Source organism: Diabrotica undecimpunctata, chromosome 9 (genome assembly GCF_040954645.1).
Source record: "Diabrotica undecimpunctata isolate CICGRU chromosome 9, icDiaUnde3, whole genome shotgun sequence".
In the NCBI taxonomy this organism is placed as follows: domain Eukaryota; kingdom Metazoa; phylum Arthropoda; class Insecta; order Coleoptera; family Chrysomelidae; genus Diabrotica; species Diabrotica undecimpunctata.
This window is the reverse complement of record NC_092811.1, coordinates 35096467-35124190: the sequence shown is the minus strand read 5'-3', so window position 1 is coordinate 35124190 and position 27724 is coordinate 35096467. Positions and strand designations below refer to the sequence as shown.

Sequence of the window (27724 nt, the reverse complement as noted above, 5' to 3'; positions counted from 1 at the left end):
TGGACAAAACAAAAACATACATCGATTGTTACAACGGGAACGACAATAAACGAAAAGAGGCTCAAATTACATCTATTGCAGGAAGAATCAATAAAAGATTTATACAAAAGAAGACTAGACCAAAAACTAGAAGAAATCAGATATGACACGTTAGATGAAATGCATGAACACATAAAAACCTGCCTGATTTCAGCGGCCTTAGAAGCTCTTGGAGAAGACGACCAAAGGAACACCCATTAGAATATCAAATTAAGGGAAGACACATTGAAATGCATAAAAGAAAAGAAAAAACTACACATAAAATACCTAAACACCAAAAAACAGGAAGACTTAGACCTATATAGAGCGAAAAACAGAGAGGTAAAGAAAAGAGTAACAAATGAAAAGAACGAACGATGGGAACAAGCATGCACAGAGATAGAACGACATATCGGAGGAACGAGAAATTCAGAATCATGGCGAATATTAAAAGCACTTCAACGAAATAAGACAGAGAAAACCCAGATCGGCAAAATGAGTGAAAACGAGTGGCAAGAATACTACGTAGAACTACTTACAGAAAACCGTCCCCAATTTCAGGAAGAGAATATAGAACATGCAGGAAATGGGGCATACGACCAGATAGAAATAAGCCTGGCAGAAGTTAGGAGAGCAATCAAGACATTGAAGAACAAAAAAGCCAAAGGACCCGGAGGAATACCAAACGAACTAATTAAAAATGGAACGGAAAAGTTATTCCGCATGCTACATAGAATGTTCGAAAGAGGACTAAATAGAGAAGAAATACCTGCGGAATGGACACAAGCATACATCACATCCATACATAAGAAAGGAAACAGGAAAAAATGTGAAAACTATAGAGGAATTAGTATAATATCGTCGGTAGGTAGACTTTACGGGAAAATTATTAAGGAAAAACTAGAAACTGAAATAATAGGAAAAATTGGAGAAGACCAAGCAGGGTTCACAGTAGGAAAATCATGCCTAGATCATACGTACACATTAGAACAACTGATAGAGAAGAAAATGGCAAAAGGTAGACCGGTCCATCTGGCCTTTGTTGATCTAAAGAAAGCATATGACTCAATACCTAGAGTCAAATTATGGGAAGCAATGAATGATCTCGGAATCCGACAAACACTAATAAAAGCAGTTAAAGCACTATACAAAGAAAACAAAGTAGCTATTAAATGTGGAAATAAAGCCTACAATCCATTTATGATGACAAAAGGACTTCTACAAGGCTGTGCTACGTCCCCTACTCTGTTTAAAATATTCTTGGAAAAGACACTCAAACCATGGAGGAGAAAGTCCGAAGGAATGGGCATACCAGTAAGAGACGAATACTTATACACCTTAAGTTTTGCCGACGATCAAGTAGTCATCGCACAAGATGAAGAAGATCTCAGCTTTATGCTCAGAAAACTAGAAGAAGAATATAAAAACAACGGAATGGAAATAAACTTGGAGAAAACCGAATACCTAACAACAGAAAACAAGGATATGAGAAACCTAGAGATAGACGAGGGAAGACAAATAAATGGAACAGATAAATTCAAGTATTTAGGAACCATAATATCGAACCAGGGAACAACAGAAGAAGATATAAACAACAGACTGAGACAAACAAGAAACTGTATAAGACAACTAAACTCAGTGTTGTGGGATAAGAACATTACGATAAAGACAAAAAAGAGAATATATAATACCATGACAAGAAGTATCCTGACATATGGGTCCGAAAACTGGACAATAAATAAGAGAAATAGAGGTAGAATAAGAGCAGTAGAAATGGAGTTCCTGAGGAGAAGCTGTAGACTTACAAAAAGAGACAGAATTGAAAACGCAGAGATTAAGCGGAGAATGGGAGTGCAATCAGACATAATCGACTATATAGAGGAGAAGAGACTATCCTGGTACGGCCACGTCAGAAGAGCGGACAGAGGACGCTGGATAAACAAAATCACAGAATGGAACCCGATTGGAAGAAGAAAGAGAGGAAGACCCCGAAGGTCATTCAGAGATGAAATCGACGAGGCTATGGAGAAAAGAACCCTGCGAGATGGAGACTGGAATGACAGGGAAAATTGGAGAAAACGGTTGAGTGAAGGAAGACAGTGAAAACTGTGGAAATCCTTAGTAGTAGTAGTACGAATGTTCATTAACATAGGACTTCAGAATAAGGTACATATCGCTAGGCAGTAAAGATTTTAGTTTATAGAGCAAACATTTGTGACCGACTTTATCAAAAGCCTGCTGAATATCGAGAAATACTAAGGCACACATTGTTTTTTCTTCTAAAATGTTTTTGATTTTATTTACTATGCTATGACACTGTTGGATTATTGAATATTTTTGGCGCAAACCATACTGATATTTCGGCATTATGTTCTCAAGAGGTACAGTTTTGCTACTACTACTATAATTTCAGAAATTTTTCCTATTATTTCAGTTTCTAGTTTTTCTTTAATAATTTTCCCGTAAAGTCTACCTACCGACGATATTATACTAATTCCTCTATAGTTTTCACATTTTTTCCTGTTTCCTTTCTTATGTATGGATGTGATGTATGCTTGTGTCCATTCCGCAGGTATTTCTTCTCCATTTAGTCCTCTTTTGAACATTCTATGTAGCATGCGGAATAACTTTTCCGTTCCGTTTTTAATTAGTTCGTTTGGTATTCCTCCGGGTCCTTTGGATTTTTTGTTCTTCAATGTCTTGATTGCTCTCTTAACTTCTGCCAGGCTTATTTCTATCTGGTCGTATGCCCCATTTCCTGCAGGTTCTATATTCTCTTCCTGAAATTGGGGACGGTTTTCTGTAAGTAGTTCTACGTAGTATTCTTGCCACTCGTTTTCACTAATTTTGCCGATCTGGGTTTTCTCTGTCTTATTTCGTTGAAGTGCTTTTAATATTCGCCATGATTCTGAATTTCTCGTTCCTCCGATATGTCGTTCTATCTCTGTGCATGCTTGTTCCCATCGTTCGTTCTTTTCATTTGTTACTCTTTTCTTTACCTCTCTGTTTTGCCTATTCTATTTATTAAGATTCTTTCAAATATCTTGGACATCAAGGGTAAAAAGCTTATCGGATGATAGAAAGAAGGTTTTGTTGACAATTTACCTGGCTTTTTATTATATATACCGAAGAGCTTTATTATTTCACTTGGTATTTTGTCTGGTCCCGTCGCTTTTCGGGTCTTTGCTAATGCCTCTCACACGAGTTGCAAAATATTTCAAGCCATCTTACTTGTACATCAAGAAAATTCCATAGAACGTCATTCAGCATTGAGCATGCATCGTCGCTTCCCTTTATGCCGGGTAAATTTAAAACACACTTTTTGCTGTAAATAGAATGTGGACAAACAACGTTTGCTGGTATGTTTGGGACACTGGATTTTTTTTTAAAATAAGACAAATGGCTTCGTGACTCAGAGGGGTTCAATTTTTTTTTTCGCGGCTCTTTTTCTACTGTAAAATGCATCAGCCTTTCTTTTGTGTACAACATTTTGCATTGTAAGCTGGCGCATTTCCTTTTGCAAGCGTTCTTTTTGAGAAAGATTGAAACTTTTTAAAACATCAAACTAAAGAGATATTATTTTTATAATAAATTCATCGCAGGAACTACATATATCGGTTTTGGGATATCCAAAGGCTGTGTTAAATTTTGTATTAAAAACTGTTGTGTAGTGGCTTTTCTTCCTGCCTTTAAATGACTTTATATTATGTTCGTATATTGCTGCAAGAATGTGTGATTCCAATTTTCTAGTATGATTTTTATTTTCTCCCCTTTTATCTTTAGGAACGACTCCAGTGATTTTTAGTGAATTTTGTAATTTTTCTAATGTTTTTTCTTTATTCCATGAATAGACACAAAAACTTGTCTGCAAATATTTATTTCACTTCTCAAATTTGCTTCGTCTTCATTTTTCCTAGGCCTTCTTCGGCGAATAGTGAGTACCGTAATCAATCCACATAAGTATGAGTTCTGCTCATTAATAGAAGTCATTGTGCTAAAATTCTTGAGTAGGTATAGTTTTTCTTGTTTCTTCGGGTAGATTTTGAAAACGTTGTTTACGACAATTACAGATTGCACCTACCTCGTGACGCTACAGTCTAAATGTTTATATGACATCTCCCATTCTACCGTGCTTTTTTCTCTTTTGTGATTCACTATTCTGTCTAGACACTACTTCAATCACATTTCCACTACTATTATTTTCTGTATCCAATTATATTTACTTTTAAATCACTTGGAAAACAATAAAAACACTAGCTACACCGAAGAACAAAACTCTAAACTACGCATATTAGATTAACGTATCAGCTGTTTATAAGGGACCTCATCAGGCAGATGATGAGGACTTGACCCCTATTGGCGGTGTATGCGTAAAGAAGAATTAACATTTTACAGGCACTAAGCGCTTTTAGGACGTCTACAAGCCGCTGGTCACTTCTACGTTAGAACTGCTACAAGATGGCACCACTACATCTTTTATGTAAAATTACAACTTGCCCTGTTTTGGACCTGTACTCTGTATATATAAGATTAAATATATTGCCCTACATTCGGAAATATTTCTACATTTGTCGCTTTTTTTATTCTTTCCAATTCGGATTTAATTTGGGAATACGCATATCGGCATCCAATTCAGAATAAATTTTCGTCCCTATCAACCCATCATGGTAATTTTTGAATGTTTGCTATCAAGGGACGAGTGTGTAGCTTTAGCGATAAAATACAACTAAACTCATTAGAGCCGAATATTACAATCACAACAGCACGTCAATAAAAAACATTATTTGAGGGAAAAGCAGAACTATGAAAATTATGAAAAACATTCGTTTGCAAATATTAAAATGTGGAAACAGTGGACAAAATCCATGAACTCAAGCAAGAGAGAGATTAAAAAACTTTTATATTTATGCTCGGCAGTATTTTTAACTATTATTTTTTTAAAATCATTATTGGAACTTATATTTGTGTTTAAGTTTTTTAAATCTAATAGTTACAAAAGAAAAATTTACAGATAATGTTAATGATTAGTATGTTAACGTTCAGTAGACCTTTTAGATAAAGGGAAAAAGTCAGCCTCGTTTGAAAAAATATTCCCATGAGATTTTTTTGTATAATCACAAATGAGATACATCAAAAGATGGTTCAAGAGGTCGCCCAGGCTAAAGGTTGTTTAAATTTTTTTAAACAATTTTCAGCACTTCTCAAATTGTAACAACCAATTTTTTTGACACCGACAATTTTTTGTAGGTTTTTTGGATTAATATGAACAAAAAATAAAAAAGTGACATAATAAAATATGCTGATAAAAGTGACAATGGCGAAGATGCTATCAGCAGTAAAAATTCAAAACGACTGGTCACCCCTATTTGAAATACATAGGGGGTTAAGGCAGGGAGATGCGCTGGCGTGTCAGCTTTTTAATGTCGCCTTAGAAAAAGTTGTACGAGACGCCAATTTAGATAGCAGGGGAACAATATTTATTAGATCAGTCCAAATTCTACCATATGCAGACACCGTGGACATTATAACAAGAATCAGGACAAGAATTGTGGAAATCCTGACCGAGCTAGTAGTAGTAGCAGAACGAATGGGGTTACATATAAATCAAAATAAAAACAAATTCATGACGACTAACACAAACACAAGAGCTGGAAATGTTGACGCAGATTTAATCATCAATGACCAAAACTTCGAAACAGTCAAAGTGTTCATATATCTAGGGACATCGGTTAACCCCAATAATAACACATCTGAGGAAATAAAAAGGCGAATAATAAATGCAAACAGGTGTTATCATGGACTATCAAAGTACTTAGCTAACAAACGTCTGTCTCAAAAAACTCGTATAAGCCAGTATAGAACACTGATAGACCCTGTTCTCACATATGGATCAGAGGCATGGACGCTAACTAAAACAGATGAATCCGCTCTATCGATTTTTGAAAGAAAAGTGTTACGTAAGATATTCGGAGCGGTCTGTGAGAACGGAATATGGAGGCGTAGATATACCTTTGAACTGCAGAGTATCTACAAGCATAGGTAGATATTCTATACCACTATATTTAAGCGAAACCGCCTGCAGTGGGCAGGACATATAGCCCGGGCACCTGAATGGAACTTGATAAAAAATATTCTAACAGCGCCACCCGTGGGACTGAGAAGACGTGGTAGACCAAAGCTGAGGTGGATGGACGGGGTAACACAAGATGCCGAGAAGATCGGAGTCGGCAACTGGAAAATGCAAGCAAGGGACAGAACAGAATGGCGTAGAAAGCTTGAGAAGGTCGAGGCCCTCTAAGGGCTATAGCACCAAGATGATGAACAAAAAATGCCGGTTGTAAGCTTTCTTTAAAATTCTGTAAAAACACGCAAAAAACGATTGTCGAGGCTCAAAAACACAAATAAAAAATATTATTTTTGAAATCACTAAGAGCCTAAATTCAAGTTTAAGTCTTATTCTGTCAGGTCTGATCTTATTTTATTTTAAAACATTGTTTTATAATCGTTCATGCAGCCTCTCTCTCTTATACACGCCACAGCCCGTCCTATCATAAGCGCTTCATTAATGATTAAAAACCAATGTTTTAAAATAATATAAGCACAAAATACTTACTAGTAGATGAAAAAACAAGGTTTTAACTTGAATTTAAGCCCTTGATGAATTTAAAAATAATATTTTTTTTTTACTTTTCAACCTTGAAAATCGTAATTTCGCATCTTTTTCAGTTTTAAATTGTTAATAACTGCAAACCAATTAGGTTTACAAAAAAATTACGGACTTATTTTCTTCAGAATGATCCAAAAATTTCAAAGAAAAATGTCTGCCCAAAAAAAATTTATTGTTACAATTTTTTTTACAAAAAATTATTTAAAAAAATTTGGGTTATTTACAACTTTTCGCCTGGGCTACTTCTTGAATCTTATTTTGGGGTATCTCATGAAAGTAATTGTGCAAAAAAATCTCATGAGAATATTGTTTCGAATGAACCTGAGCTTTTCGCCTTGTCTATTTTGTAATAAAATTCTCTTTCACGCCTGTGTGGCCGGTACCCATACTAAGTTAAACCTATTTGTCAGCACAATATCAGCAAGTGCTGTTTTTTTACTCAAAAACTAGCTAGATTCTTTGGGCACTTCTAAAGTCCCTAGCACTACTTCACTGTCAGAGCAGATAGAGATCGTCGTGCCTGAGCAAGCCCTATCTATTATCTTTTGAGCACATACTGAAACACTGATACGTGAGAGCCGAAAGGCTGGCCAGATTCAAATCTGATTCCACTACCATATACTCCAGTACCTGTCCACTCGTCCATTCTAGACCCAACCAGGTAAGCTCGCTTCGACGGATCAGTGCTAGCTTTTGTTCCATCCACTCATCCCGGTCAGAAAATTAAATCAAGAAGAAGATAAAAACCCAAGCTCATAGAGAGCATACGATAACGATCAATGGCCTGTCTCCAAATGGCAAAATGGCCCATTCTGCCCATTCTGTCCCAACCAGTATTTAGAGCAGTTAAAACGATGGGCTTTCACCATGGCTTCATATTCTACAATAAGGTGTATAAGAGGTCTAGCGGCTCTTGGGACCCAGAAGGGTCCCAAGAGCCGCTGTGAAAGGGGTCTTAATGGCTTCCGAGATGCCAACGCATGCCAACCGCTGGAAATGAACCTTAGCAGAAGCCAGTCTAACCTGGAGACACCCCATGGCCACATACGTCAGTATAGAATTTATCATGGATTGATACATCTAATAAAGAATTTTCGGCTGCAGTCCCTTCAGCGGTCTTCTTCACCTTGCCATCGAGATAATCCCTTTATTTTTAATTCAGTGACTTGGAAATCGATAAATCTTTAACATAAAAAGTAAGCTTTCGCGTAGTTTCAATAGCCCTTCTCCGAGTGAATGGAACTACAGCAGTCTTCTCAGGATTAACTCCGAGTGACTGCTTCTGGCACCATTCCCCAACGAGCCCGAGGCTCACCTGAGCGACCTCGTGCACGGTTGACGAAAAGAACCCTTCAACCGATATAACTACGTCATCTGCGCAGGCTTGCGCATATATACCTCGTTTGAACATTCACTAAAGAGAGCCATTAGTCAGCAGGCATCACAGCTGAGATAAAACTCCTCCCTGTGGGCAACTAAGATGTTGATACCCGAACGCAACAACCGATTCGACACTAAGCCATCTGCTTCTAAGAAATCAGGGCCCAAATTCACCTGACCAAGCTACAATCAACCCCATGCCTTTCCGCAGCATCACACATCCATAAAAATATTGCTTAGACACCTGCAGACAAAGTGATGTAGGGCCATCTCACACAACCTTCCAGACTGATAGGCATATTTACGTGCATACAAAGGGCTGCTACTAAGTGCTCCATCATATATCAAACGATCTACCAGTTTCTTTAGAGACTTTAGAAGAAAAGATAAGAGACTGATTGGTCAGAACGATTTATCAAGGGTGAAATCAGTTTTACCCGGTTTGAAAATAAATAAAATATGACCTTAATCCTCCTCCAGTGTAAAGCAATATATTCTATCGCAAGACAAGCCCTAAATATCTTAACTAGTGTGGGGGCAATAGGGTTCAGACCTTGCTGAAACAGAGCCGGCATAATGCCGTCCGCAACTGGTGACTTAAAGAAGGCGAAACCCTCCTTAATTTTCCAGCACATCTTCGTACACAATACTACCTCCTTTGCAATCCAAAAGTCCCCCCTTCATGGGAGCCTAATCCTAGCTAAGTAGTATCATTATCCTTGTCCTCTGGGAAGAAAGCATCCAAGATAATCCTTAGAGTCTTCAGGCTAGTGGAATAAAGTCTTCCACTAAGAACACCCACCACACCCACTGCCGGAGTCGGATCTTTAGAGAGAGCATGATGGAGCCTTAGCTGCAGCGGACTCACAGTAGGCTCTCCAACAGCTCCTCTTTGACTTCTTAATCAGATGCTTGTATTCCCTTTGAGCCTCCTTAAAGGAATCACAGAGAGCAGGGCGACTAGTCATCTTGGCTGTGTTAAAGAGCCCCCGGCTCAGCCTGCGTTATAGTTCTACTTAAGGTGTCCTTCAGGAAATATTAAAACCAATAGTACAATAGGGTAGCTAGCTTTATATTCTGAGGTCATGGCTACGGATAGGTGATCCAATGAGATCTCCATCGCCTCTATATAAAAATTTTCTGAGGCTTCACAGCCTACAGCTTGATAACTGCAAGACCGCGTCAGCATGACCTACTCCAAAACTAGTCTCACTATCGCTTTTTAGAATATAAAGTATTTCATTTAAATTAGTCACCTAAATTTTTTAACAACGACACTCTCCTTTTTCCACACTCCTTCCTTCTCTTATATTTCCTTATATTATCAATCTTAGTAGCGACTTTAGCTTATTAATTATTATTAATAATTTGGCAACTTATCCTGGCGACTTAAAATTCAATTTTAGTTCGCCAGAAGTCATAATGAATTTTCCCATTTTTTTGGAGCAGTGTATTCAAAATTATGTTGAGCAGTTAAACACACCTTTTCATTTGTTTGCTCTTGGATAACGAATTTGGGATGCGTTGTGATCAAATGGAACATAGAAGTCAAAGTGTCACCGCTCGAGTGAATCTACTGTCGAGTGAAGTGATCTACTATCTCCAGTAGAGATACCAGGACATCGGATCTCGTTTCATATTAGTTTGTTTACCTGTATTGGAAGTTCTGTATTATTATTGTGTACTAGTATTCCATACCCACCGGACTAGAATGGTTCCAATTAATAAAAATAAAAATAAACGAAGACTCAGAAGGGCAAAAAGCTAACACATCGATTTTAAAAAGATCAAATCAATTAACAGTCTTTACTTCAATCAAATTCAAGTATCCTTAGATTGTTTAAACAATAGAATTAATTTCTTTATGTTGTACAAGAAAAATAAGATAAGCTAAGAAGTTTATAATTACCTGTATGAATCGGTGAAAGGTGTTAAATACGCCACACAACCAGAACAAATCAAAATATCTCCTGTCACATTTACAACATTCGCATCAATGTCCTCAATAGTTTGCATCCATCTTATCTTCTCTTCCGCCAAACCATTAATCAACCTCATCGCTCTGTTCATCCTCTCCTCACACACTGCAATGCTCGCCTCCTTTTCTTCTTTAAACGCAATTTTTTCAGCTAATGCTTTTTGCAATTGTTCCAAACCTTCCAGCACCTCCTTCATTTTAGCTTTGGCATTGGCGAGAGCTTGTAAGGTGGCTTCCAAGTCTGCTTTGGCTCTAGCCAGAGCGGCTTTTTTCGGAGCTACAGCCTTGTTGACGAAATAGAACTTAAACATTGCGTGGATCCACATACAAAGAGAAGTACACGCTTTGGAGACCTGAAATACAATAAAAATGTTTATAATTCATAATAATAACTGTTTAAGGCGTAACTTATTTCAAAAAGTTTTAAAGATAAATATTTTTTAAGAGGTCTTTATCTCAGGCATTGTATTTTTAAATTTTTTCGAGAGAAATATTACAAGCAAATTGAAGAAAATTATATTGACAGCTTCTATTATAGTTTATATTTTCAAATATTTTAACTATATCTTATCTTAACTATATCTTAAAATATTGGTCTGGTCTTAAAATCTGATTATTAGGCCTCTTTGTTTATAACGCTTTAGTCTGTGCACTTCACAACTAACGCCACACAGCTCACTCGCAAGCATGTTGAGTGTACACTTAGTCTTTTTAAGTAATTGTTGTTGAAGTTTGAGATTTTTTTTCTGACAGTAGGAACTTTTAGATCTAACACTTCATTGGAAACGTACCATGGGTATTCACTATCATTCGTAAAACTTTATTTTGGAATCTTTGGAGAATTTAAAAGTTAGAATCACTGACTGTACCTCATAATTGTATCCCATAAGTTCTTCTTCTTCTTCAAGTGCCCTCTCCTCTACGGAGTTTGGCAATCATCATTGCTATTCGTATCTTTGAAGCTGTTGCTTTAAATAATTGGTTAGATGTGCACTGGAACCAGTCTCTTAAATTGCGCAGCCAAGATATACGTCGTCTCCCAACGCTTCGGTTGCCCCGAATCTTTCCTTGGATAATTAACTGGAGCAATCGGTACTTTTCCCTCGCATCACATGACCAACTTTCTTCTCTTGATGGTGATCAACAGTTCCCGTTATTTGTTCATTCTTTGAAGAACTACACTATTTGTTATTTTGTCTGTCCAAGGTATTTTCAAAATTCTTCTGTATATCCACATTTCGAAGACCTCTAGTTTATCGGTATTGCTCTTGTTTAAAGTTCAAGTCTCTACTCCGTACAGCAGTATTGAGAAGATGTAGCATCTAACCAATCTCATTTTTAGGTTTAAGTTAATGTCATGACTTCCCAGAATGTCCTTCATATTAACAAAAGCAGCTCGAGCCTTTCCAATTCTAGTTTTTAAGTCTTCTGTGATGTCATTGTTGTTATTAACGCTTGTTCCCAAATATTTATATTTGCACCCGTTTGATTTCGTTATTGTGAATGTATAGGTTTGCATTCAATCTTTGTTTTTTTGAAATAATCATGAATTTCGTCTTCTTAACGTTCATTGTTAACCCTTTCTCTTCACTAGCTGTGACTACCTTGTTTAAAATGGCTTGTAGATCTTCTACTGTCTCCGCCATTAAAACCGTATCATCTGCCTATCTAATATTATTAATTGGTTGGCCGTTAACTTTTATCCCAATCTCTTCTTCCTCCAATGCTTTCTTCATAATTTCTTCCGAATAGAGATTAAATAGCATTGGTGATAGCACACATCCTTGTCTAACTCCTTTTTTAATTTGAATTTCATTTGTTGTGCTATTTTCGATGCGTACGACTTTCTTCTGATTATAATACAGAGTAGATACTATTCTTATATCGCGAGTGTCTAACTGTTTAGCTTCCAAGATCTCTAAAAGTTGGTCATGCTTGACGTTATCAAACGCCTTGTTGTAATCAATGAAACAAGCAAATACATCTTGATTCACATCCAAACACCTCTGTGTCAATATGTTGAAGGCAAATAATGCTTCGCGAGTTCCATATCCGGGTCACTCGACACTGGGGAGTAGGCAGATTGAGACCTCAGTGCCGAGAGACAGTTCTTGCAATATAGAACACGATACTGGTACGTCTCGAGTGAGGGGAGTAGGCAGATTGAGACCCCGAACTCGAACCGAACCGTATCACTCTTGATAATGGCTCCAAAATGGGTGCCGAAACGTCGAGTTTTAAATTCTCAACGCGGTTCTTCCCGAGAACTCAGTAATTTTCATTTATCTGACCGCGGAAACTTATCCGAACATATATATATATATATATATATATATATATATATATATATATATATATATATATATATATATATGTATATATATATATATATACATATATATATATACATATATATTGTTTGTATATCAAAATTTTCCGTTAAGATCTTATAAATATCCAATTTTTAAGGTAAAAATGAACAAAATAGCAACAGAAAATCACTTTTCATTATTTAATAGATCATGAATAATAGCAAGCTGAAGAAGATCTGAATAAATTGGATATTTCTGTAAAGATTTACAAAAAGATGTTACCACATAATTGGATGCAGTCAGATGTAGAAATTAGTAGTGCAACAAACTTTATTGCTAATCTGTTTAAATAATTTATTTCCAATACAACTGATTTAAGTGAAGACGAAATTATTCCCACGTCGAAAACATATCACGCAATGACACTAATTATCAACGGTAAGATAAGAACCGGAATTATAGTGTTTTTGACAATTACTTATGAACATTTTAATCACGTTTTGTATATGTGTCAGTTTGTGGGTTTGTTTACGGTACCCCAAAGTACCTTTTTTATGAAAATGCATCCAGTTGATTATTTATATAACAAAACTGTCAAAATGACAATATATGAAAAATTCCGTTAAGATCTTATATATATTAAAATTTGAAATTTGGTTAAGTAAATGGATAAAATAGCAACAGAAAATCTCATTTTGTTACAGTTTTTATGAATAATACGACTTTTGATCCAAAATACAACAACAATGATGATAATTTTGATGAAAAATGTGAAACATTCAATTTTTTAGATAATGTCTGGGAAACTGATTTTAATCAACGATGGAACTATAAATCTAATTAATATAATATAACTCAATGGTTACTGGCAAAAGCCATTGTACGACAACACTTGCCCCTTACCAACCCGACCTGAGGCAGCGTGGTAAGGTATGCCTCGCGACCCCTTATGAATAAAGGAAAAAGAAAGCCACGGCCCTCATTCTCCGTAGGCCCAACTGACCCCGAGATGGGTAGTTCTCGGGAACCAGTCAGGAGGGCAGAGGGTGCTAAGAATCTGCGGAGTCTAAACCACTACCCAGCCAGATCAACAACACTATACGTAGCGACCTATAACTGCAGGTCGTTAGCGAACCAGGCAAGACTCATAGAGTTAGAAAATGAAGCAGTCAATATTAAATGGGATGTCATCGGAATAAGCGAAGTAAGACGAAAGGACGAAGAGTTAATAGAACTTGAATCGGGCAACATCCTCTATCACAAAGGAACAGAAAATGGACGAACAAGTGGAGTGGGGTTCCTAATTAATAAGAAATGGAAGGATAGGATAATCGACATAGCAAGCACCTCAGACAGAGTAGCTAGTCTAAGTCTAAGACTATCCAGAAGATACACCATCCAAATTGTGCAAGTATATGCACCAACCATATCCCACTCCAATGAGGAAATAGAGGAATTCTACAATGAAATAACTGAGGTGCTTAACAAGAACAAAAGCCAATTTAAGTATCTAGTTGGGGACTTTAATGCAAAAGTGGGTAAACAATCAAATCAAGAACAATGTGTCGGCAACTTTGGCATTGGAGAAAGAAATGAAAGGGGAGAGAGACTGGTTCAATACGCACATTACCAGAACCTCTCAATCGCCAATACCTATTTTAAGAAGAACCTCAATAGGAAATGGACATGGTTAGCTCCCAATGCAACTACCAAGAACGAAATAGATTTCATCCTAACTAATAAGCTGAAAACCATAAAGGATGTAAGTGTGCTCAACAAATTCCGAACAGGTAGCGATCACAGACTAATTAGATCTCGGGTCGTTCTAAACACTAAACTAGAAAGAATGAAATTACTCCAGAAACCAACTGCAGGGGTAAATATCACTAACCTAAGCAACAACTCGGAACGCTATCAAAATTTAATTCAAGAAAAATTACAAGACCCAACGAATAGCACACACTTAATGGAAACAATCTTAAATTGCGCCAAAGAAGTTGGAGGATCACAAGCACACAACAGCAATAGAAAAATTTCAGATGAAACAACAGCTCTCCTGAAACAACGAAGAGAAATGAAAATTAACTCCAATATTAATAGAATTGAATATACCGAACTGTGCAAAGTAATACGGAAAAAAATCGCAGAAGATATAAAAACCTACAATGAACGACTTGTACAAAATACAATCGAAAACCATAAAAACTATAGGAAAACCAAGAGGAAGTTGGCAATCGGTAGAAAGCAAATAATAGCATTGGGAAACAACAACGAAAGGATCACAAATAGGGATGAAATAATAAAACATGTAACCGAATTCTATGAGGGTCTATATAAAGCTCCGGAAGCACAAGAAATAGGCGAAGAAGAAAGTTCTCGTGGATGAGGTAGAGGCAGCTCTTAAGAGCATGAAGAACGGCAAGGCAGCCGGTAATGACGGTGTTACAGCCGAACTTCTAAAGATTGCTGGTCAAACAACTTGGAAAATCCTAGCAAAAATATACACAGACTGCCTAAAATCGAGACATATTCCAAAAAAGTGGAATTCAGCCAACATAATCCTTATTCACAAGAAAGGTAGCAAGGAAGACATTAGAAATTATAGACCGATCAGCTTGCTACCTGTGATATACAAGGTATTCACCAAAATCATTAACAACAGAATACAGAACACACTTGACGCTGCACAACCCCGAGAGCAAGCAGGCTTTAGAAGTGGCTTCAGCACAATGGATCATATTCAAACATTAAGGGAAGTAATGAGCAGAACAAAAGAATATGATCTACCACTGGCGCTAGCATTCATAGACTTCGAGAAAGCATTTGACTCCGTATACCCAAGAGCAGTCATAGAAGCTCTTGTCGACCAAGGAGTAGATAAACCATATGTCGAAACGCTAGCAAATATATACAAAGAGGCCACAGCTAGAGTAAGCATATATGAAAATACCCCAGAATTTCCAACTCAGAAAGGAGTCCGACAAGGAGACACCATATCCCCTAAGCTCTTCAATGCAACCTTAGAAAATATCTTCCGGAAATTAGACTGGAACAACCAAGGTCTATGTATAGATGGAGAATACCTAAACCATCTTAGATTCGCTGATGACATCATTCTAATTGCTAGAAGTCCTGAAGAATTACAACTGCAAATTAATGACCTTAATACAGCCAGCAATGAGGTAGGCCTAAAAATGAACCTAGCAAAGACTAAAATAATGTGCAATGATCTGATCGCCAACGTGGAAATAAAAATTAATGAAACCTCGCTAGAAGTAGTAGATGAATACATATACCTGGGACAGCTCATACATAAATCGGGATCACTACTTCCGGAAATCAACAGACGAATAAAACAAGCGTGGTCAGCATTCGGACAAAATTCCATAGTCTTCAAGTCCAAAATGCCACTATACCTCAAGAAGAGAGTATTTGATCAATGCATATTACCCGTCTTGACATATGGATGTGAAACTTGGATATTAAAGAGAGAAATAACGTCGAAACTCCAAGTAACTCAAAGAGCAATGGAAAGATGTATGCTAGGGATAACAAAGAGGGATCGTAAAAGAATTGAATGGATACGGAGGCAAACCCAGGTGACTGATGTAATCCAAAGAATAAAATCCCTGAAATGGCAATGGGCAGGACATATGGCAAGAAGAACAGATAACAGATGGACCACTAGAACAACTATGTGGTACCCCAGGAACGCTAAGAGACCAAAGGGGCGCCCAAATCTCAGATGGGATTATGATATTAGAAAATTAACAGGAACAACGTGGTCTCGAATAGCACAAGATAGAAAAATATGGGCCCAAATGAGCGCAAATTATTAGAACAACGTATAACTAAGACATCGTCAAATAATAATAAGAACATAAAATAACATTGAAATAAGGGAGGCTGCACCGTAATTGGAAACGGTTGATAAAGCTGCACATGATGATGATGATGATATATATTGTTACTTCCATATTTCAAAGATTTTTTATGTGACAGTTTAGGTTTGTTTTTTTTTTTTTTTTTTTGGTTAGAGATTTTTTTATCTTAAATTTTTAATTTTAATTCTTCTGCTAATACTTACATATGTATATTACTTTAGCCAATATGGTTAAGTTAATTTTAAGTTTACATTATTATATCTTTTATTGTATTTTTTATACGGACTTCAAACTTTATGTAAAGTGGTCAATAAACGTTCTATCTATAAATAAATATATATATATATATATATATATATATATATATATATATATATATATATATATTTATATATATATATATATATATATATATATATATATATATATATATATATATATATGTATATATATATATATATGTATATATATATACATATATATTTACGAAGCACCATGTATATTCATGCTTTATTATTTAACCAATTTACTCATACCTTTGAAATTTTTTGTGGAGTAAATAGAGGATCTTCAACATATTTTCTTAATTTGTCTATCATCTCTTCTGTGATCGAGTCCTTGTCAAAGTTCATGAGACTCATTAAAAATGCTTGGGGATCCGCTAACATAATTCTACCAGGCTCCCAGTAATCCAGTAGCTTTTCTCCAGGTTTATATCCAGGAATCTGAAAAATAAGGTTATTTTCAATAAATATATTATATATTTTATTTAAATTGTTATATTTGGAGAGTATCCCACAAAACTGTAATAGAGAAAACAGTTAAGCAAAATTTTTGATAGCTTCACAGTCTTCAATGATAATAAATTGATCATTAGTTTTTGCACTAATTATGTTTCTTGTCATGTTATGTAAGTAATTGTAAGTAAACCAATAAATTGGCTTACAGGGTAGTCCTCACAGTACGGATCCTGCCTATACACAAAAATGTAATCAGTTGTGCAGATACATTTCACTTTCGTTACATTGGTGGTGTGTTGGCTAAATCATACAGAAGTTGATCCTGATAGAAATGTATTTTAGGCATGAAATGAACAAAAGCCTTTTCAGACTATACCGATCAAAAGTATTTCTGCACTTTCAACCTTCAGTTTAACTTTTCCAGGTCCCGGTATATGACAGAATTATTTCAGGGATGCGATTTACTTGCCCAAGCAAGTCATGATTATCTCTTAATTTTTTCAGGGGTCATGTCCCAACCCAAGCTCTCCTTTAAATAATCATAAATTCTTACACATTCTTTCCCGTTCACAGTAGCCTTTCAAGTACCTTTCACTAGTACACTTGCAAAAGGCACTCTGGCCGAAACAGCTGTAGTAATAATAATTTGAAATAAATTTTGTGGAAGTGTTGAAAACAAAGTTTTCAGTGTTTTATTGTTAGACGTTTCATATCGATTTACCGAAATATTAAGTTGTAAAAATTGAAGAAATACTTTTATTTCCAAAACCAGAACAGGATTCCAGTGATATCTCATCTTATTGACCTATGAGTCTGTTATTAACAATCTCCAAATTACTAGAAACACTTTTAATAAAAAGAATAGAACCAGACTTTCCAGTCGCAGACTGGATACCAAATTATCAGTTTGGATTTCGACAAGAACACTCAACTATCCAGAAATTCCACTGAATAACCCATAAAATCAACTCCGCATTAGAAGAAAAGTAGTTTATTGCTCAATTGTATCACTAGAAGTAAGTCAAGCTTTTGATAAGGTTTGGTATAAAGAACTTCTTTATAAAATTAAACAAATATTACCCACATTCTTTCGAATACTTATATATATTTTAGATAAACATTTTATATAATTTTTTTATATCAAGAATATGCTTATTTTCCCGTTTTTAAACTAAATTTGGTAAATAATTTACGGAAATATTTGCAAAAAAGCAGTTTTTTTGCACTAATTTATAATTTTTAATAATTTTTAATATTATTATTACATTTGAACATCGAGGAATTACCGTCTTTTAAATTTGTGCACAAGACCAAGACGACCTCAGCTACATGATGAAGAAACTACAAAAAGAATATACCAAGGCTGGCCTAGATATTAACCTCGCGAAAACAGAGTACCTATCTACAAGTGAAGAAGACATAGAAGATCTACAGATTGATGACAACGTAACAATCAAAGGAAAGGATAAATTCAAATACCTGGGGTTTATAATCACGAAAAAGGCAACACCAGAGGAAGAAATTACACAAAGATTAGGACAAACAAGAACAGCAATCCGACAACTTAACTCAGTATGGTGGGATAGACCTAAATATGAAGACAAAAACGCAGATTTATAAAACATTAGTGCGAAGTATTATGACATATGGGGCTGAAAATTGGATCATAAACAAGAAAAATAGCAGTAAGATAGTAGCAACAGAGATGGAATGCCTGCGAAGATGCTGCAGAGTAACAAGAATGGATAGGAGAAATAATGACGAAATAAAGCAAAGAACATCAATAGAAACAGACATACTAACATATATAGAACAAAAAAGACTAAAGTGGTATGGACATGTAAGAAGAACTAGCGACAGCAGATGGATAAAGAGAATAACCGAATGGAGCCCCATAGGAAGGAGGAAAAGAGGACGATCCCGAAAATCCTGGAGGAACAAAGTAGACGACGCCATAAGTAAGAGAGGACTAAACGATGGAGAATGGAACAACAGAGAGAGATGGAAATGGTTGAGCGAGGGAAGGCAGTAAATACTGTAGAATCCCTAAATATATATATAAATTTGTGTAAAATTTCTACCCGATCGGTCAAATAGTTTAAAAGTTATTTATTTATCCCTGAGGCTAAATATTTAAACCATGGACGTATAATCTGTGTTTATACGTCCAAGATTTAAATTATTGAACTTGTTCTATTAATGATGCTAGACATATTTAACAAATTTCATAGGATTCTTTAAGACTTAAACTATCTCAGAAGTTAAATGCATATTGCATTTTCATCAAAATTATTTACAAAATAAACGTTTGAAAAAAGAGTATGTTTTTTACTTATAAACAATTGTAATAACTTCTTTATTTCTCAAGCTACAGACTTGTATGTACAACCATTGGATAACTGGTAAAAAAACACCTTCTATGACCAATAGGAAGAAAGTTAGGGACTATTTTGACGAAATTTGGGAGCGTGGCAACTGTTACTCATACCGCCTTTTTAAGCATACTAAGATATCGGATTTCTGTTATATAGATGCCCTTTCTCCTATTCACGTGAATACATATAAAATGTAGGGACACGAGGACGGTATAATCTGTGATCTTTGGAGATATTTAAATCTAAAAACATAAATAAATGTGTTTTTCTTCAAACGTCAAATAATGATGACATTACTTATCTAACTTGATCCTGTCAAAGTTTCATGTCTCCGCCGGCAGCAGTTTTTTTCCCATTTCTTTACGGCGGAGGGAAAAATGTTGTCATGGCAACAATATGAATCATGTCACAAAGCAACAATACAAATGTCATTAACAACAATTAAACATCATTTTTATTTATAGTAATATTAAAAGTACAATTAGGTAATGAGGCATTTTCAAAATTGAAACCGTGCAAAAATGTTCCCGACTCTTGATACGCATTGGTAATTGTTGATGATACTGATGGTCGAGAACAACTTTCAGCAATCATTCCCGATGTTGGCGGCTTGCGAACAGCAATAATCTAGCAACATCTAGCAATCTAGCAACATCTAGACGACTTTGATAGTTGTCACAGTTAGTTTCGAGGAAACATAGCGTATGAATTGTACTATTTATGGTTGAAAATTGCTACGTTTGAAGAAAAAATAGTATACTTTATTCGGCAAAGAATCGACTTTTCTTGACTTGTCCTCTATTACGCGTCTCACTTCGTTCGGGCGCGTCAAGAAAAGTCATGCTTCTCCGCCTCATAAAGTAATATACTATTACCGTCCTCGTACTGTACATATACCAAAAACACATGTATAAACATATAGATCGTCAAAGTAGTAAATAATTATAATTAATATAAGGAATATAGTAATATAATGTGTAAAAAATTACCTGAAATTTAAATTATAAAATGTATAAGTATTATTATATCATTGATCTATCTCCATCTATCTATAGCCTTCTTCGGTTCATCTTTGGACATAGGCCTCCCCAATCATTTTCTATTCTTCTCTGTCTGTCGCTACAGTCATCCACCTAGAGCCCACGTGCTTCTTGATATTATCTGCCCATCTTATTTAGGGCCTTCCTCTGCTTCGTTTATATTCCCACTCTCTCCAACAAAGAATTTTGTTCCATCGGTCTTCTTTTTGTCTTATATTGTGTCCAGCAAATATCCATTTCAATTTTGCAACTTCTTGTCTAACATCCCTCACTTTTGTTTTCTCTTTTATCCACTCGTTTCTCTTTTTATCCATTAGTCTTATGTGCAACATTTGTCTTTCCATTGCTCTTTGGGTTTTTTGATGATTTTGTCCATGTTTGCTTTTGTAAATGTCCACGTTTTGGGAAGCATAAGTGAGAACAGGGAGTAGGCATTGATTGTATACTTTGGTCTTAAGATGCTGTGGATATCTTTTGTTTTTAAGAATGTAGCATAGTTTGACAAATGCCGCCCATGCCAGTCTAACTCGTCTTTTTATCTCTGCTGTTTGGTTTTCTTTGTTAAGTTTTATAGTTTGACCCAGATATATTTAATCCTGAACTTGTTCTATTTCATCTTGTCCGATCCTCATTGTGATGTCTTTATCTGTATTTATTATGATTTTGGTCTTGCTGTAATTCATATTAAGGCCTATCTTTCCAGCTTCTACGTCCAGTTCTTTCATCATTACAAATAATTCTTCTTTTTTATCGGTTATCAATGTGATGTCATCAGCGTACCTTAGATGGTTCAAGCGTTGTCCACACATTTTTTTACCTATTTCGTCCCAATCTAATCTTTTAAAAATATCTTTCAGAGCCTAATTGAAAACTTTCGGTGATATTGTGTCACCCTGTCTCACGCCTCTATTTATTATCACATTGATACATCATCGTCATTATACATCATTGATATAAAATAAAAAAAAATATATGTTGATTTTCCGGGATTTTCCAAGATTTCCGGGGAGGTGAAAATTATGTTATCATTATTAATACTGCGACAGACTATTCCAGCCAAATTAAAAAAAGTACGGTGAATTTCAAATGGACTCAATTTTTCCGAAGTTTCCCATATTTCCCGGCCAGTGAAAACTATGTATTATATTTATTCATATTTCGACGACCTATCCCAGATTAAAAAAAAGGCTTCTAGCTTCAATGGAAGCTGAGATAATATAAATTTTTCCTACGTGTTTCAATTTAAAGTTCCGATCTCAAAAAAAAACGGAGCTGAAACAATTATCCCCTCCACTTTCTGATGTCGATCTTTCGAAAGTACCTTCGTTTTAAAGGGCTGTAAGTTTCGAAAAATTGAATGAATTTTATAGTTATAAGTTGCAATATAAAGTTTAGATTTTCATTCAAAATTTTTGCAAATTTTACTTCTTAGTGTTTATAAACAATAGAGATAAATATGATTTTTTAATGAAAAGTATAGAAGGTATTACAGTTGTTTATAACTAAAAAACATACCCCTTTTTCAAACGTTTATTTTGTAAATAATTTCGATGAAAACGCAATATGCATTTAACTTCTGAGATAGTTTAAGTCTTGAAGAATCCTATGAAATTTGCTAAATGTGTCTAGCATCATTATTAAAGCAAGTTTAATAGTTTAAATATTTAGCCTCAGGAATAACAAAATTAAATTACTTTTAAATATTTGACCGATCGGGAGGAAATTTCGCACAAATTTAAAAGACGGTAATTTCTCAATGTCCAAATGTATTAATAACATTTTACTTTGTCAATAAAAAAATTAATAAAAGTTATAAATTAGTGCAAAAAAACTGCTTTTTTGCAAATATCTCCGTGAATTATTGGCAATTTGAATATAAAAAAGGGGAAAATAAAGATATTCTAGATATAAAAGAATGATATAAATATAAACTTATAGACAAAAAATCAAATTGTGACCATAAATTATTGTTTAAAAAACGCAAGGTATACGAGTACTTTTTCATCTATTCGTCATCTAGTAACCTCCACCTATGTCTTAAAAGCTTAAAAGCTAATCTGCGAAAAATTTTGCCATAAAATCGATGATTTTTGCATCACCAGACTGGGCTACATTGTAAAACTGTATCTTGTCTGATATTTTTAAAACTATAAAATATGACGCTTAAATTGTGAGATGCAGTAAAAAATCATCTACATATCTATATAAATAACACTGTTTTAATAATCTATAAATGCATACCTCTTTTTTTAATAAAAAATAAAATAGTAGCAATGTGGTTTTATTTAAGACGGCTGGTAAAATACGCCCAAAGAAAGGTTGAAATTTTCAAGCCTCATGGGATCAAACTTGATTATATATGTGAATGACATAATGGCACTTGGTACGTTTCTTTTTTATCTTCTTTGTTTTTATACATACATTTCCAGAATTTGAACATAACTTTCGTAACAGCTTTAGCACACACCGTTAAAGCGAACATAGACATTGATTTTTAATAATAAATATTTTAACAGTAGTTTTTTTTAAATACATATTAGAAATTATGTCTTCGAACACATCCACAAATACTAACGAAACAACACAATTATCAAATACAACATATCTGTCTGTGGTTTTCTCTTACGATAAAATACAGGATGTTTAAAACCAATATATTTCGATTTAATATTCATTATCCACTTACCGGTTTGAATAATATTATAAGTGTGAAAGATTTTGTGAGTGTGAAAAATTATCAATAAACTATTTTGAAGAAATGAACCAATAAAAGTAAATCTAATAGTACGATATAAAATAACAAACTATTTTTTCCACATTCATGAAACATTTAATAAATCTCAATCTTCTAAATTCACAATATATCGATCTTAGAAATTAAAAAATGCCAACGGAAACTCCTATCAGATCGACATCCAAAAGAAAACTGAAAATTTCCAATTAAGCAGTGATTTTAACTCTGACATTAGGTCCTTAAATAATATCATAACAGAAGCAGCTTTAACTAATATCAGTAAGAACCTAAACTTTGTAATAGACAACCAGTGCCTCTATCTATAACGAAACACGCGTTTAATAAACTTAAAAAAGCATAATACGGAAGAAAATTTATATAAAGCAAGAACGAGATATCTCATAAAAAAACACAAAGGAAATACATGGGAAAATTATGTCGCTTCTATAAATTCATCGACCCTGTCATTTGGTCTAAATTTCGTAAACTCAAAGGTTCTTGGTCAAACACGAATTACTTGTAACAAAGCTATTGCGGAAACATTTGCTGATGTTTATCAACAAAATTATGGCAATAATAAGATACCTCAGGTAGTAATAATTTCTCATCATCTTCTTCTTAAGGTGCCTTCTCCATTATTGAAGGTTGGCTATAACCACAACAAATTGCTCTCTATCTTGAGCTGTTCTTAGTATCGAATGTGTGTCCATGCCCATCCAGTCTCTTACATTCTTCAACCAGGAGCATTTTCTTCTTCCTGGACCTCTTCTTCCTTCCACTTTCCCTTCCATTTTAAGTCGTAGTCTTGTGCTTAGCACAAGACTAAAATCAGTAGAGACACTGAGACAAATGGATATAAACGGACTAGCCAATAAAATAAAAGTAACTGTAACAACATCGGTTAAGAAAATATGCTCAAACATGAAAACAGCCAAAACATCTAAACTTCAAACTAATACAATTAAATTACTAAAAGAAAGACGAAACAGAACAGATGGAACTTCGGACAGCTTCAAAAGTTTAAACAAAAACGTGAAGAAAAAAATAAGGAACGATCATAGAAACTATACTAACAATATGAAAGTACTCAAAGCAAAAAACTCGAAACAAGAAAAATCACAACTGTATTACCCAAAGTTGCAGAGAATAAAGAATAAACTATTTCTCTAAATATACAGGGTGTTTCAAAAAGGTATGTCATAAATTAAATTATACATTCCGGGGACAAAAATAAATTGATTGAATCCAACTTACTTTAGTACAAAAGTGTACACCAAAAAAGTTACAGCCTTTTGAAGTTACAAAATAAAAATTGTTTTTTTGCATTATCTCCTAAACTACTTGACATTTTTTAATAAAAATTAACACGTTACTTTCTTGTTCTGAAATAATTTTTCATAAAAAAAAAACAACAAAACCTAAGCGGACAGAAAAAGGTGCAGCCCTAAATCCCCTCAAAACTTCAAATCACCTTCAACTACCTTCAAATCAAATGAATTCTGTGGCATTATTAGTTTAACACATTATTTTTTTGCCTTTTATCACTTTTTCGAAAAACTAGTTTTTTCCTAATTGATCATAAAACTACAATTAGTTTCTACAGATACAATAATAACAAACAGTTCCATCAATAATAGTCCATAGGTCTGTAAATAAGATTACTATTAAAAATTTTGATATTACAATGGCCTACACATTTTAGGAAATGACAGATAACTATGCATTTAACTTTGGGTAAGTTGGATCGGATTAAATTATGATTTCAATAAACTATCGGGAATATCGTAGGTGAATGTCAAGGAAATAGTGCAGCAGCCGCAAAGCGTTATGGAGTAAAATACCCCAATCGAAATACACCCGATAGACGATTATTTCTGTCCATTGATCGTCGTTTACGGGAAACGGGTACATTCCAACCGCAAGTTGCTGGCAATAGTGGTCGTCCAATAATGGATGCAACTGATAAAGATATTTTTGAAATTATTGAAGAAGTCCCTGGAACAAGTAGTAGGGTAATAGAAGCTCAACTAAATGATCCTCATGTAAGGGTTTGGAGACGTTTGAAGGATCAGCTGCTTTAACCCTGTCACTTAACAATGGTTCAAGAGTTATTGGTTGAAGATTATCCTAAAAGGATTGGATTTTGACTGTTAATGGAAACACTTGAAATATTAATTTTATTAGAAATATTTTGTTTACCGACGAGGCTCCCTTCAATAGAAATGGAATAACAAACTATCATAACGAGCACATTTGGGTCGGAGAAAATCCTTACGCCAAAAAAACGACTCACCACCAAAGGACTTTCAAAGTTAATGTTTGGTCAGGAATTGTAGATAACAATCTAATAGGCCCAGTATTTCCTCCCAACAATTTAAATGGTAATAATTATTTGCAGTTCTGGCAAACGATTTACAAGAGTATTTGGAAGAAGTGAATATTGCAATAAGGCAAAATATGTGGTTTCTACAAAATGGCGCTCCACCGCATTACAGTAATGAAGTCCGGGAATACCTTTGCAGGCAGTATCCTGGTTGGTGGATTAGAAGGGGTCGTGACGCACCTATTTCTTGGCCACCCAGAAGTACGTAATTTTTTAAAGGTTAATGAAAAGGGCCGTAACTCAATAAAAACTGTTTTTTGAAAAAGTGATAAGAAGCAAAAACATTTTAAAAATAATGCCACATGCCACAAAACTAATGATGCCACAAAATTCATTTGATTTGAACGTACTCAGAAGTTTGGGGAGATTTAGGGCTGCATACCCCCTTAAAATTTTTCTGTGCGCTTACATTCTGTTGTTTCTTTTTTATGAAAAACACTTTTAGAACAAAAAAGTAATGTGTCCATTTTTATTACAAAATGTCAAGTAATTTAGGAGATAATGCAAAAAAACAATTTTTATTTTGTGACTTTAAAGTGCTGTAACTTTTTTTGTGTACACTTTTGTACAAAGGTACGTTGGATTTAATCACTTAATTTTTGTCCCCGGAATGCGTGATTAAATTTAGGACATACCTTTTTGTAATACCCTGTAGATCAATAAAGTTCTGTTTCATTTTGCGTGGACGGCAAAACATTAAATTTGGTATCGAGTTTATCTAGTTATATATTCTCCTGTTAGTAACTTTAAAGGTAAACTGACTTTGTTAATTACCGGCCCTTAAATATGGAGATAAATCCCACGATTAGTTAATCCGTAGACGTCTACTCTCGCTAGAATTTAATACTTTAACGAAAAAATTAAACGTGGGCGTAGTACAGTAAATTAAAAATTTATCTTTCACTACTTAATAACAAGATATTATGTTATTAATTACCTTACTTATCTATTTATTTTATTAACAAAATTTACTTTCATTATTAGTATAGGTTGTAAGACTAAGATTCGCAATTTCAAACAGACATTCTAGAAAATACAGTTTAGTCGAAATCGACAGTATATTTTTTAAATTATACGAGAAATATGACGTGTTTAGTTTAAAATATAGGTTGGAGTGTCCTCCGGAGGCGTCCGGAGGCATCAAGAAATTTGGATATGGGTCAAAATACTTGGGAACTCCAAGTTTGGCCAAATCCAAATTTCTAATTGATTCGATGCAGGGAAATTCCACTTTCGCTACGTAAAACAAAGGATTTGTTTTACATAAAAGCAGGTAGATTTTCTCTCATCGATCAGTCGAGCTTGCCTCTTCTACTGTAGACCTAGTCGGTGCTATTATTGTTCCTACTAAGTTATTGTTTTATTTCTGATTTTTTTATATACCATTTTATTTTAGCATTATTGTATATTCAGACCTTTTCAGGTTAGAATAATATATTGATCTATATTTGTTTTAATTGTTTATTTTTCTTGTAGTTTGTGTCTAAGTTGTTCTTCCGTAAGTTAAGAACACTTAGAAATATTTATCTTGCTTTTTCTATTTTATATTTTGATTTGTACTTTGTCTAAGTAGTTCTTTCCGGTAAGTCAAAGAACTCTTAGAAATATTTCTCTGAATATTTGACTTGTTATTTTAATTGTGCGTTTAAGCCGTTCTTTTCCGGTAAGTCAAAAGAACACTTAGAAATATTTTCATAATCATTGTTGCATTATTATTTCCGATATTTTATCTAAGATATTTTCTTCCTTAAGTTAAGAAAATACTTCATACATTTGTCTCTTTCATTTTCTATTTTATGCTAAGTTGTTTCTTCCGTAAGTCAAGAAACACTTAGCAATATTTCCACATCTTTTCTGTATTTGATTTTTCGTATTTGTAAGTCGTTTCTTCCGTAAGTCAAGAAACACTTATAAGTATTTGTATTCTTATTTTTCCATATTTGATTCTCTTGTTTGTTTTCACTCTAAGTTGTTTCTTCCGTAAGTCAAGAAACACTTAGAAATATTTCCATACCTTGTTTCATATTTACATATTTCATTTATCTGTATTTCTGTCCTAAGTTGTTTCTTCCGTAAGACAAGAAACACTTAGGAATATTTCTGCACTTTTCTATTCTTTTATCTTGTGTATTTTGCTTTTCATTCTAAGTTGTTTCTTCCGTAAGTCAAGAAACACTTAGAAACATTTTCTTTGCATTGTACTTTTATACCAT

General features: G+C 34.5%; 1 protein-coding gene across 2 annotated transcripts in view; it reads right to left on the bottom strand.

The window, feature by feature from the left end:
- The window catches only part of LOC140449818 (dynein axonemal heavy chain 1-like), a 1063244-nt gene that overhangs the window by 321472 nt on the left and 714048 nt on the right, over positions 1–27724 (bottom strand). For both annotated transcript variants that reach the window (XR_011951893.1, XM_072543176.1), the window contains exons 46-47: positions 16776–16964; positions 9975–10396 (exon numbers count right to left, since the gene is read on the bottom strand). Coding sequence is in view for 1 of the 2 variants with exons in the window: in XM_072543176.1 (XP_072399277.1) it covers positions 9975–10396; positions 16776–16964 (611 nt within the window). In the remaining variant the exon portion in view is untranslated. The remainder of the gene's footprint in view (positions 1–9974; positions 10397–16775; positions 16965–27724) is intronic.